At 51.6% G+C, this 12344-nt stretch overlaps 1 protein-coding gene across 5 annotated transcripts in view; it reads left to right on the top strand.

Annotated features, from left to right (window-relative positions):
• The window catches only part of TNXB (tenascin XB), a 55460-nt gene that overhangs the window by 3662 nt on the left and 39454 nt on the right, over positions 1-12344 (top strand). For all 5 annotated transcript variants that reach the window (XM_070585750.1, XM_070585749.1, XM_070585751.1 and 2 more), the window contains exons 2-6: positions 3416-3826; positions 4204-6042; positions 6514-6629; positions 11169-11325; positions 11508-11771. In XM_070585750.1, coding sequence (XP_070441851.1) covers positions 3424-3826; positions 4204-6042; positions 6514-6629; positions 11169-11325; positions 11508-11771 — 2779 coding nt within the window. In that variant the 5' untranslated portion in view covers positions 3416-3423. The remainder of the gene's footprint in view (positions 1-3415; positions 3827-4203; positions 6043-6513; positions 6630-11168; positions 11326-11507; positions 11772-12344) is intronic.

Genomic DNA, 12344 nt, shown 5'->3' with positions numbered 1-12344 from the left:
GTATAGTTTGGAAATTAAAGTCAGGTCTGGATGAAGGTACCTAATGACTAGAGCCATAGGTCTCAACTCTGGCTGCACATTACGATCATCTGGGGAGCCTTTAAAGAATACTGAATACAATTCAGTGCCTCAATCATTCTAGCCACATTTCAAGTGTTCAAGAGCCACATGTCTCTCTTGGCTACCATGTCGACAGCACAGATATAGAATGCTTTAAGATGGAAGATGTGGTCAGCAGTATCCAGTGATTTTGAGAGAGGTCAAGTGAGATGAAGACAAACGTCTTTTAGATTTCGTGATGCTGAGATCATTGGGAGACCTTAGGGAGAGCTGTTTGGTGGGTTGAAAGGAGGTGGGGACGCCAGATGGGAGTGAATTGAGGCGTGCATGGGATGTGGGGAAATGGAAACAGCAAGTACAGATAAATATTTTGACAACTGTGGCCGTGAGGTAGAGAAGAGAAATATGTGGTAGCTGGAGGGAAAGTGAGATTGGGGAGGTTTGGGGTTTTTTTAAGGTATAACTTTCATATAGTGAAATGCACAAATATTAAGTGTATAGCTCAATTAAATTTAGAATATGTGTACATCTGTTTAACCACCACCAAGATAAAGGTACAAAATATTCTCAGCAATTGAATCCTATTTGCTAATAGAAAAGATTAGCTCTGCCTGTTTTTGAACCTCACATTAATAACATCATTCACAATGTTCTCTTTTTTTTTTTTTTAAGATTTTATTTTTTCCTTTTTCTCCCCAAAGCCCTGCGGTACATAGTTGTTTATTTTTAGTGGTGGGTCCTTCTAGTTGTGGCATGTGGGATGCCACCTCAGCATGGCCTGATGAGTGGTGCCATGTCCCTGGCCAGGATCCCAACTAGTGAAACCCTGGGCCGCCAAAGCAGAGCACACGAACTTAACCACTCAGCCACAGGGCTGGCCCCACAATGTTCTCTTTTTGTGTCTGATTTCTTTTGCTTAGCATTATGTGTGTGCAACTTGTCCATGTTGTTGCAAGTAGCAAGAGGGTGTTTTTTCATTGCTGTATATTCCATTGTATGACTTGTCACAATTTATTTATATATTCTACTATTAATGCATACTTGAATTATTTCCAGTTTGGGCTAATATGAAAAAAATCTCTTGAACATTCTCGTACATGTTCTTTGGAGATATATGCAGTCATTTCTGTTGCATATTTACCAAAAAGTGGGAAGTGCCAGAATATAGGCTATATGCCTTAGTAGATACTGCCTAACAGTTTCCCAAAGTGTTTGCACTAATTTATCCTCCTGCTTACAGTAAGTGAGAATTCCACTTGCTTCGTATTCTTGCCAAATGTTGAGCAATGACAGTTCCTTTAATTTTAGCCATTCTGGTGGATATTTGATGGCATCTCATTGTGGCTTTAATTCGCATTTCCCTGACTACTGAAACATACTAAAATATGTTTTACACATATTTATGTTTATTTTTCGTATGTTTATTGGCCCTTGGGATATATCCTTCTCTGGAGTACCTGTTCACGTCTTTTGCCAATTTAAAAAACTGGATGGCCTGCCTTTTGTTTCTTGTTTTTTGTTTTGAAGGAGTTTTTTATTTTGGATTTTAATCCTCTCTCCCACTCTCAATCAATATCTCTCTCTCTGCCCCGTCCTTCTTTCTCCCCATATATATATGGAGATATATTTCCTCCTAGTCTCTGGCTTGCCCTCTTATTCTCTTCATGGTGTCTTTTGATGACCAGAAGTTGTCAATTTAATGAGGTCCAATGTATCAATCTTTTCTTTAGGGTTAAGTTTTGTGTGAAATTTATGGTTAAATTTTGCGTGGTTAGGTATTAAGAGTCTTTGCTTGCTCCAAGGTCATAAAAATTTTCTTCCATATTTTTTTCTGTAAGATATGTTCTGAAAGGTATTGCTTTACCTTTCACAATTAGGTTCACTAGATTCATTTCAAATTAATTTCTGTATGTGGATATAAGATAGAGATAGATTTTCTCCATATAGATCTTCAATTGACCCAGCACCATTTATCAAAAAGACCATTTATTCTCCTCTGAGTTGCAGTGGCACCTTTGTCATTAATCAGGTGGCCACATAGGTGTGGGTCTATTTTTGCACCCTCTTCTGTTCTGTCTATCCTTGCACCTTTATATATATATATAGTTTTTTCTTCAGGAAGATTAGCCCTGAGCTAATATTTGCTGCCAATCCTCCTCTCTTTTGCTGAGGAAGACTGGCTCTGAGCTAACAACTGTGCCCATCTTCCTCTGTTTTATATGTGGGATGCCTGCCACAGCATGGCTTGACAAGCAGTGCATAGGTCCGCACCCAGTATCCGAACCGGTGAACCCTGGACCTCCGAAGCAGAACGTGCAAACTTAACTGCTGCACCACCGGGCTTGCCCCATATAATAAGTTTTGATATTTGGTAGTGTAAGTCCTGAGGAAGAGAGTTTTTTTAAAAAAACAAAAACAAAAAAAAGAGGAGGTATCTGAGCTCATATAAAAGCTGATGGGAGCCACAACTAGAAGGACCTGCAACTAAGATATACAGCTATGTACCGGGGGGATTTGGGGAGATAAAGCAGAAAAAAAATATATTGGCAACAGTTGTTAGCTCAGGTGCCAATCTTAGAAAAAAAAGCTGATGGGAAAGATCTAATTGAGAGTGAGAGGTTGAATAAAAGAGAGAGAGAGGATAATCTATACTGTAAGGTTTCTGAGAAGACATCCAGGTGCTTGTGGAAGGATTGGCCTTACATACTCATCCTGTAATCCATTCACCATAAATGTACTGGGTAGCCCCTGTGCACCAGGCACAGGCATCCAGCAGTGCCAGGACATGAGGTCCCTGTTCTCATGGAGTTCCCATTCTAGTGATGGGAGAAAGATAAACAAGTACCCACACAAACAGATGATCGATCAGGCAGCAGTAAATGCCATGAAAAGCAGAAGCAGGATAGAGAGTAATGGAAGACTGCTCTGACTGAGCATCAAGGAAATCCTCTGGGAGTTGATGACGTGTGAGTTAAGATTTGAACAAGAAAGCCAGCCTTTAAGAGCTGAGTGAAGAGCATCCCAGATAGAGGGAACATACAGTGCAAAAGCCCTTAGGCTGTGTAAGCTTGTAGTGTCTATGGAACAAAAGACCTGTGTGAGTGGAGCAGTAAAAAAGAAAAGGGGGGGGGGGGCAACCAGATTAACCAAATGACAGCAGAAAGTGAAGTAGAGACCAAATCTGCCTAAGGAGGTATCACTTAGAGTTGGACTGAAGTGGATTTTTACATACACGTGAGCTGTAGATTAGTTGTGAGTGGTGGGACTGTGGGTGTGTGTACTGGGGAAGAGGAGGCGATCCATCTTGTCTCCTTCTCTGTGAAGCTGCTCTCACACGTGCCCTCTCTCCCTACAGCCTCCTGAATGATGGCAGCCCAATGTTCCCTAACCTCCAACCTGGCCCTCCTGGTGCTGCTGGGCACAGTGCAAGCAGGCCCTTTCTCTCCACGGTCCAATGTGACACTCCCAGCCCCACGGCCCCCTCCCCAGCCTGGGGGCCGCACCGAGGAGCCAAGAAGGGGAAGCCCCTCTTCTCAGCTTTATGAGCACACTGTCCAAGGAGGAGAGAAGCAGGTGGTGTTCACCCACCGCATTAACCTGCCCCCTTCATCTGGCTGTGGCTGTCCCCCGGGCACTGAGCCCCCGGTGCCTGCTTCAGAGGTGCAGGCCCTGAGGATCCGGCTAGAGATCCTGGAGGAGCTGGTGAAAGGGCTCAAGGAACAGTGCACTGGCGGATGTTGTCCTGCTGCTGCCCAGGCTGGCACAGGTGAGCAGATGATCACAAGAGAGGCACAGACAAAGAGGAAGGCGGAGAAGTGGGTTAGGGTTGGGTGGGCATTGCTTGTCCATAAAGGACCTTGGTATGAGTGAGAAAAAGGCACCCCTTCTTTGACCTTGGGGGTGGTGAGTGCAGCCCAGGGTGTAACTTTGAGAGGAGCCACCTGGCTAGACGTCAGCCCTTCCCTCCCCCTAAGCTTATGCTAGGGCCCTGGCAGGTCACATATATTGACAAGGAACAGCTGGAAACGAAGATGGCCTTATGAAATGAGGCTGGCCTGTTGGAGGGGCCGACTCAGAGGAGCACTACAGGGGCTCAGCTTCGCCCCCAGAAAAACTAACGCCCTCCTCTCGCTCTTACTCCAGGCCAGACAGACGTTCGTAGCCTCTGCAGTCTCCATGGCGTGTTTGACCTGAGCCGCTGCTCCTGCTCCTGTGAGCCGGGCTGGGGTGGGCCCACCTGCTCGGATCCCACAGACAACGAGATGCCCTCCTCCTCCCCACCCTCAGCGACCGGGTCCTGCCCAGATGACTGCAACGATCAGGGTCGCTGTGTCCGCGGTCGCTGCGTGTGCTTCCCTGGCTACACTGGCCCCAGCTGTGGCTGGCCCTCCTGCCCCGAGGACTGCCACGGCCGCGGGCGCTGCGTGCAGGGCGTGTGCGTGTGCCGGTCGGGCTTCTCAGGCAGCGACTGCAGCCTGCGCTCCTGCCCTCGGGGCTGCAGCCAGAGGGGGCGCTGCGAGGACGGGCGCTGCGTGTGCGACCCCGGCTACACTGGCGAGGACTGTGGGATGAAAAGCTGCCCTCGAGGTTGCAGCCAGAGGGGGCGCTGCGAGAATGGGCGCTGCGTGTGCAACCCCGGTTACACCGGCGAGGACTGTGGGGTGAGGAGCTGCCCCCGGGGCTGCAGCCAGAAGGGGCGCTGTGAGGACGGGCGCTGCGTCTGTGACCCCGGCTACGCTGGCGAAGACTGTGGCTCGCGGAGCTGCCCGTGGGACTGCGGCGAGGGCGGACGCTGCGTGGACGGCCGCTGCGTGTGCTGGCCGGGGTACGCGGGCGAGGACTGCGGCACGCGGACGTGCCCGCGCGACTGCCGAGGCCGTGGGCGCTGCGAGGATGGCGAATGCATTTGCGACGCAGGCTACAGCGGGGACGATTGCGGCGTACGTAGCTGCCCTGGCGACTGCCACCAAAGGGGCCGCTGCGAGGACGGCCGCTGTGTGTGCTGGCCAGGGTACACAGGGCTTGACTGCGGCGCACGCGCCTGCCCGCGAGACTGTCGGGGCCGCGGGCGCTGCGAGAACGGCGTGTGCGTGTGCAATGCGGGCTACAGCGGCGAGGACTGCGGCGTGCGCAGCTGTCCCGGGGACTGTCGCGGCCGGGGCCGTTGCGAGAGTGGCCGCTGCGTGTGTTGGCCCGGGTATACAGGACGGGACTGCGGCACGCGCGCCTGCCCTGGCGACTGTCGCGGGCGCGGGCGGTGCGTGGACGGCCGCTGCGTATGCAATCCGGGCTTCACAGGCGAGGATTGCGGGAGTCGTCGGTGCCCTGGGGACTGTCGCAGTCGCGGCCGCTGCGAGGATGGCGTGTGCGTGTGCGACGCAGGCTACGAGGGCGAGGACTGCGGCGCGCGCAGCTGCCCCGGAGGTTGCCGAGGTCGCGGCCAGTGCCTGGACGGGCGCTGCGTGTGCGACGACGGCTACTCGGGCGAGGACTGCAGCGAGAGGCGGTGCCCGCGCGACTGCAGCCAGCACGGCGTGTGCCAGGACGGTGTGTGTACCTGTTGGGAGGGCTACGCGGGCGAGGACTGCGGCCTCCGTACTTGTCCCTCCAACTGCCACCGACGTGGCCGCTGTGAGGACGGCCGATGCGTGTGCGACTCAGGCTACACTGGCCCCTCCTGCTCAACCCGCACCTGCCCGGCCGACTGCCGGGGCCGTGGGCGCTGTGTGCAGGGAGTGTGCGTGTGCCACGCGGGCTACAGCGGCGAGGACTGTGGGCAAGAAGAACCTCCCGCCAGCGCCTGCCCTGGGGGCTGCGGGCCCCGGGAATTGTGCCGAGCAGGCCAGTGTGTATGTGTCGAGGGCTTCCGAGGCCCCGACTGCGCCATCCAGACGTGCCCCGAGGACTGCCGCGGCCGGGGAGAGTGTCGTGAGGGCAGCTGCATCTGCCAAGATGGCTATGCAGGGGAGGATTGCGGGGAAGGTGAGCGGGCATCTTTTCCCTATATGCTCGGTCAGGAACTGGGAACTGGAGCCGGTGGGAAGGCCTGAGCCTGAGGCCTAGGAGCCCAAGGACCTGGAGAAGAGTGAAGAAAGGTCATATATTGGGGCCAGGCCGCAGTCAGAGGAGACAGGGAGCCAGTGTCTACCAGGGGCAGCAGAACCGTGGGGGCATGCCTGCAGGCAGGACCTGCTTTCAGATCTCTGATGAGCAGGTTAGGGGCCCCTTTCGTTGCTTTTAGAGAGACACTGTGGTCCTGGAGATGGGGGGAAGGTGAAGGAGAACCAGGGCTTGTTCAGGCCTCTATCAGCTTTGCCCCAGCCCCAGAGAGGAATGGGAACTGGAATGGATCTCTTAGTATGGCACTGAGTATGGGGGTCTGTGATGGTGGGAGTAGGGGTTGGGGGGCTGCCTTGGACTAACCAGCTTCCCATATCCCACTCTCCTGGGCAGAGGTGCCCGGCATTGAGAGCATGAGGATGCACCTCCTGGAGGAGACGACAGTTCGAACAGAGTGGACCCGGGCTCCTGGCCCTGTGGATGCCTATGAAATTCAGTTCATCCCCACGGTGAGAGCCAAGCTCCAAGAGGGGGCAGAGGGGCTGGACTCGGGGGGTAGATGCTTACCTCAAGCAGGAAGTTCCAGGTAATCAGTGGTTGAGTCCAGGTCGCTGGGTTCCTGAAGCTGCTGTAAAGGCCTTCTCATCCTGCCCTCCACTGGGTGCAGAAGGCTTTTGCAGTATTGGTCCACTGCTGCTGGAACACCTCTGGTGACGGTGAGCTCAGTACTTCCTAAGGCTGTCCAATGTGTTGTTGGTTATCACTCTGAGTCAGTTCTTTTTGTTGCTGAATCCAAGTTTTCCCCATTCTAATGTCCATCCATTGGCCCTGGCTGGGTGTTCACAGCAGTGGGAATGTTTTTTGCTGTCCCTGCATCCTTCACCACAGGATTCAGGTATTTGGAGACATCAGCCATCACATCACCCTTCATTCTCTCCAGGCTGAACCCACTGGTCTCTTCACCCCTTTTCCCTAAGGCTTTGTTCTCTGAATCCTTCACTTCCTGATTTCCCTCCTCTAGTGCCTCCTGCTTTTCATGTGTCCTCCAAAATGTGAGGGCAGCAAGGAGCCCAGTTGTTCACCTGACTAAAACTCTGGACACATTGGCATTTTTCTCAGAGTTAACGTATATTAACTTGTGTCACACAAACTGTCAGCTGTTTTGATCATATTTTTTTAAGTAACTTTTTACTAGAAAAGTCATATAAGCTTAGTGTAGAAACTTTAGAAAATAGATAAGGAAAGAAGAAACAAGAAAGGAAGGAAGAAAAGAAAGAAGGAAAAAAGATGACATTCAACTATATATACTCTTTTAGCCTAAATATAGGCCTTTACATTTGGCTTGGTTCATTGTTATCTTTTTTGATTTGGGCCAAGCTGTCTAGGCTGTTGCAATGATTTGAGTCTGTGAACTGGCTCTCCCGCCTCCATGTCGTCAGTGCATTGCAAAGCATCATTTCTCTGTCTCCTTCCAACTCACTGTTAAAGTATTTGGGGGGCATCCTAAGGACAAAGCCTTGTGGCCTCTCATTAGAGACCTCCCTTTTGCAGACGGGGCTTTTATGATGTGTTTGGTCTCCCAGCTCCCAATCATCTGACATTTCTACCGTCCAGCTCATGTTTTCCTGCATCATCCCACAAATGACTTGGGAGGGTAGGCCATGTCACCCTCATCTCTGCCCAGCTAGGACTCTGGAAGAAAAATAAACTCCCAGGACCTGAACCCTAGGAAGGCTCTAGGACAGCAGGAACAGCTCAGAGGTGCTGGCTGTCATCCCCACCCCAACTGGCCTGGTCATTCTAAGTCTCCTTATTATACCCCCAGGGCCAGACCTCAACCATGTGCTGTCTTTCCTCACTCCCTGGTAGAAGCAGAGGCAGAAATCCCTATTTTGCTGCTCAACCAAGATTGTCTCTTCTGTTTAAAAAACATTTCTTTTTTTGTGTTAAAAATAATTTAATCACAAGACAAGCATTTGGCAACTAGAGAAAAAAACAAATAATTCTTGGCTGCTTCACACTCAAACAAGCACTCTTAACATTTTTAAGTGTTTCTCCCACTCTCTTCTTCTGTGTGTATATTGTTTACATAGTTCTAATCTTGAGAGGGTGGGACTTTGAGACGGAACTTTCTGAAAAAACTTCAGGGAAAGAAGAATTAAAATAAACACTTGAGATGGATGGAGCTTGCAGGGCAGCACTGTCTCCTGCTCTCCGTAAATATGAACCCATCCTTGGGTGTTCTCAAGAGGTGCAGCTTCGCAGCTGTAGCCTTAGCCTTTCTCCCTCACTGTGTGGCCAGGGTGGTATTGAGATGGCCTGTGCCCAGCTTGGCCATGCTCTCAGCTCATCAGCTCTGCTCTGGGTATGGGCCTCTGTCACATTCTGGGTTCTCTCTGAGCCTGGGTGTGGAAAATGCTCTTGTAAAATTGGTCCCCAGACACCTCTCTTGGACTCCACATCAGCGTGTGCTACTGGCCCTCAGACTGTACTTTCTACGTTCTCTGTGGCTGGCCCCTGGAATTGTGCCTCTTGCCTTGGCCAGCGCTCTCTGTCCATTTTTGTTGGCACAGAGTATATTCAGTAGCTAGCTGTCTTCTGGCCACTGCCATCTTCCTAGAAGCCTGTCTCTACCTTATCTCCTCCCCTTTTCCAGGAGCTCTTCTCTCTCAAAGCCCAAACTCTGCCATTCCTGGCCAAGGGACACACCTAGTTATTGGAATGATTTTCAGAATGCATAAGAGGAACCTTCTTCCTTTCCCTGCACACGTGGCTGTGTTACTCTGACTCAGTGGTTCTCAAACTGGACCTGGAGCATTGGCATCACCTGAGAGCTTGTTAGACATAAAAATTGATGAACTCTCCCCCTAGATCTACTGAATCAGAAGCTCTGGGCGTGGAGCCCAGTGACCTGTGTTGTAACAAGCCCTCCAGGTGATTCTGATGCACTCCAAGCCTGAGGGCCACTTACTTAAGGAATGTTGCTCTTGTGCAAAATACTGGCTTCTCTATGAATGTAAGAGAAAGCAAGAGGAAACTGAGGGAGATGAGCCTCTGAACAGAAAGAGGTTCAGGTATTCCTTGTCTGGGTGTACTCTGCAGTCTGGAAACTGGGGTTATGCCACATTTTCACTGGGACACAAGACCTCACAGCCTCAGAAAAGTTTGTGTTTGGGTTGAGTCTGAAAAGGGGGATGAGGGTGAGGTAAGCTTTAGAGACCAGCCAAGGTGGAGTTCCCCCCCACCCCGGGGCCACAAGGTTGATCTCAAGAATAGGGTTAGAAACTGACCAAGGACAATCTGTGAAGCGGCCAAGCTTTCACCAAGGGGCAGAGCCAGGGGCCAGCATCTGGCTAGAGAGCCTGCCTCAGACCGGAGAGAGAGAAATGGGTTAGACTGACAGTGGGCCTTTCTGGGGGCTATTCCCAAATGGACTTCAGGAGGGACAAAGAAGTGTCTAAAAGCTTCATGTAGGTGATCTAAAGGGAGAAGGAGAGCTTTTGGGGTTGGCCTTGTCTTGCTGAAAGGACCAGACATCATCAGGGAGTACCCAAGGGTGTGTGTGTGTGTGTGGTGGGTTGGGGGAATAAGGGGAGAGGGAGAGCATAAGTTCTGGGAAGGATGAAGACTTCACAGGTCTTGAGTTGAAGCTAACCCAAGGCCTCCTAGGCTAAGGTATCCTAGGGCAGGGTAAGTAGGAGAGGGATGGGGGTCCTGTGTGACCAGGAAACCATTTCAGCCAAGAAAACTCTGACATAGCTTTATTTCCTCCTCAACCCAGAAATCTCTACGTGGCCTCTCATCTGGTTTTATACTTCGGTATTTACTATGTTGATTTCCCCACAATTCTCTTGGTTTAGGAGAGTACCTTTTGAAATTTCCAATCCTACTTGGCTGAATGGAGGTATCCCCATCACGGCCAACATAGCTAAGCAGAACAGAGCGTCCTTATTAGCCATCCTAGCTGGACAGCCCAGTGAAATTCAGGGCTGTTAGCCTGCTCCCAGATGTCCAGTTCCTCCCGTTTCCTCCCCAGCAACTGGCTCTCCAGGAGACCCCACCTGGAGCAGGCGCTGGCCGATTTCCTATAGGGTCACCACAAATAATCATAATACCTTAAATGTACACTTGGAGGAGGAGTGTTTGCTCACAGGCATGTACTTCACATAGAGATTTGGGTAGGGATATAATAAAACTTAAGATGTGGCCACAGATTTAGCTACTGGGGCATGAGCTATCTGAGGACAGGGACCATATCTCTTATTTTGTGTCTCCAGCACCCAGCATGATGCCAGATACAAAATCAGGGAAACATATTTGTGGAACTCTGAACAGGTGGGCCTTTTTTTGAGGGGCCTGTAACTCTGCTGAAAAGACAGGAAATGTGCCTAAAGGACAATGTTGTGACATGGGTCACACTCAAATTACACAGCGGGGGCCGGTGTCTGTGGGGAGGCTGGGCCGGGACAGATGCTTTGAGGAGGAAGTGAGACTTGAAGGGGCACCCTCATCCACTTCATCTGTTATGACAGGAATGAGCCTGGAGAAGCCTCCTTGTGCCAAGGTAATCAGGATTGCCAGGGGAAATCCAAAGCAAGAGTCCTGGTGTGTGTCGGGTAGAATTCTGACAGACAGATGATGAACAGACGAAAAAGATAGTGCCCATGACAGGGGACCCTGAGGGCACACTGCCGGGGTTTTAATCCCTGCCACTTTCTTGATGTTGGTGACCTTGGGCAAGGTACTTAATCCTTTTGTAGCTCAGTTTCCTCATCTGTATAATGGGAATAATAGGACCTATCTCATAAGGTTCTTATGAGGATTAAGTGAGTTCATGTACATAAATTGCCTTGAACAGTAGCTGGCATGGAGTAAGTGCTCTAGATGTGTTTGCTGTTAGAACGCATGCTCCCTAGCTGTATAGTACCAAGTTCTGCACAGTCCCTTGTTGACACTGCTTGGAACTGGAAAAAAGAGAGATAAGGGGGACTGAGCAGCAGGGGCGAGAGTGCCAGCCCCTGATCCACCTGGTGCTCTCTCTCTTACAGACAGAGGGAGTGAGCCCCCCCTTCACAGCACGGGTGCCCAGCTCTGCCTCAGTCTATGACCAGAGAGGATTGGCCCCTGGTCAGGAGTACCAGGTCACTGTTCGTGCTCTTCGAGGGACTAGCTGGGGCCCTCCTGCCTCCAAGACCATCACCACCAGTGAGAGCTGGGGCTGTGGGGTGGGGACCGGGTGGAGATCTGGATCTGAGAGGAGTGATTGGGCATCTGCCCTCCAGGAGGGCAGAGGGGAGGGGTTGGGTGGGAGCAGGGCTCTTAGGAGGAAAGCTGGTGACTGAAGAACCAGACTCCAACCTGATCCCTCCTCTCTCTAACCTGGCTAGTGATCGATGGCCCCCAGGACCTCCGCGTGGTGGGTGTGACACCAACCACACTGGAACTCAGCTGGCTGCGCCCCCAGGCTGAGGTGGACCGATTTGTGGTGTCCTACGTTAGTGCTGGCAACCAGAGAGTGCGGCTGGAAGTGCCCCCTGAGGCAGACGGGACGCTGCTAACTGACTTGATGCCAGGCGTGGAATATGTGGTGACTGTCACTGCAGAGCGGGGCCGGGCAGTAAGCTACCCGGCTTCTGTCAGGGCTAACACAGGTATGGCTGGCCAGGGGTTCAGGAAGGGCTGAGTTTCCAATTAGGAGCCCTTTCCTTGGGAGCCCTCGTCTAGGGCTCACAGGCTCCTCTGAATGCACTTGGCAGGGTGTCTGGGGGTCCCAAAGCACCTGCTGGGAGCCTTGCCCTGGACCAAGGGCACTGGGGAGACAGAGCCCTCAGCTGCTTGGAGTCCTAGAGGGGGGCTGCAGTTGGAGTATGGGAGGGGCTGCCCCATGGAGAGAAGTAGTAAATAGGAGATACTGTCTGACCCACCAAGATGCTGGAGGTTCTGATCCAAACTTAGGTACAGGGACACCCTAGGGCTCACAGTCAGTGGTCAGATCCTGCAGGGATTGGAATTAGGCAGATCAGAGATCAGCACTCCTGTTGACTTTAGGATTGAGGTTCTGGGGAGTTACGTCTGATAGCAGTAATTTTCCACTAACCCTCAAGGTCTCTTAACAGATGCCTGGATCTTTCTTTTCTTTTCCTGTGACAGAGGGACGCCCACCTTGCTGTAGCTCACATTCTCTCCTCCCACTCCCCTTTCTCTCCTTCAGACACAGGGCCCCA

The sequence above is a fragment of the Equus przewalskii genome, chromosome 19 (assembly GCF_037783145.1).
Source record: "Equus przewalskii isolate Varuska chromosome 19, EquPr2, whole genome shotgun sequence".
Classification (NCBI taxonomy): domain Eukaryota; kingdom Metazoa; phylum Chordata; class Mammalia; order Perissodactyla; family Equidae; genus Equus; species Equus przewalskii.
The sequence above is the reverse complement of the archived record's forward strand: the minus strand, read 5'-3'. Positions and strand labels throughout refer to the sequence as shown.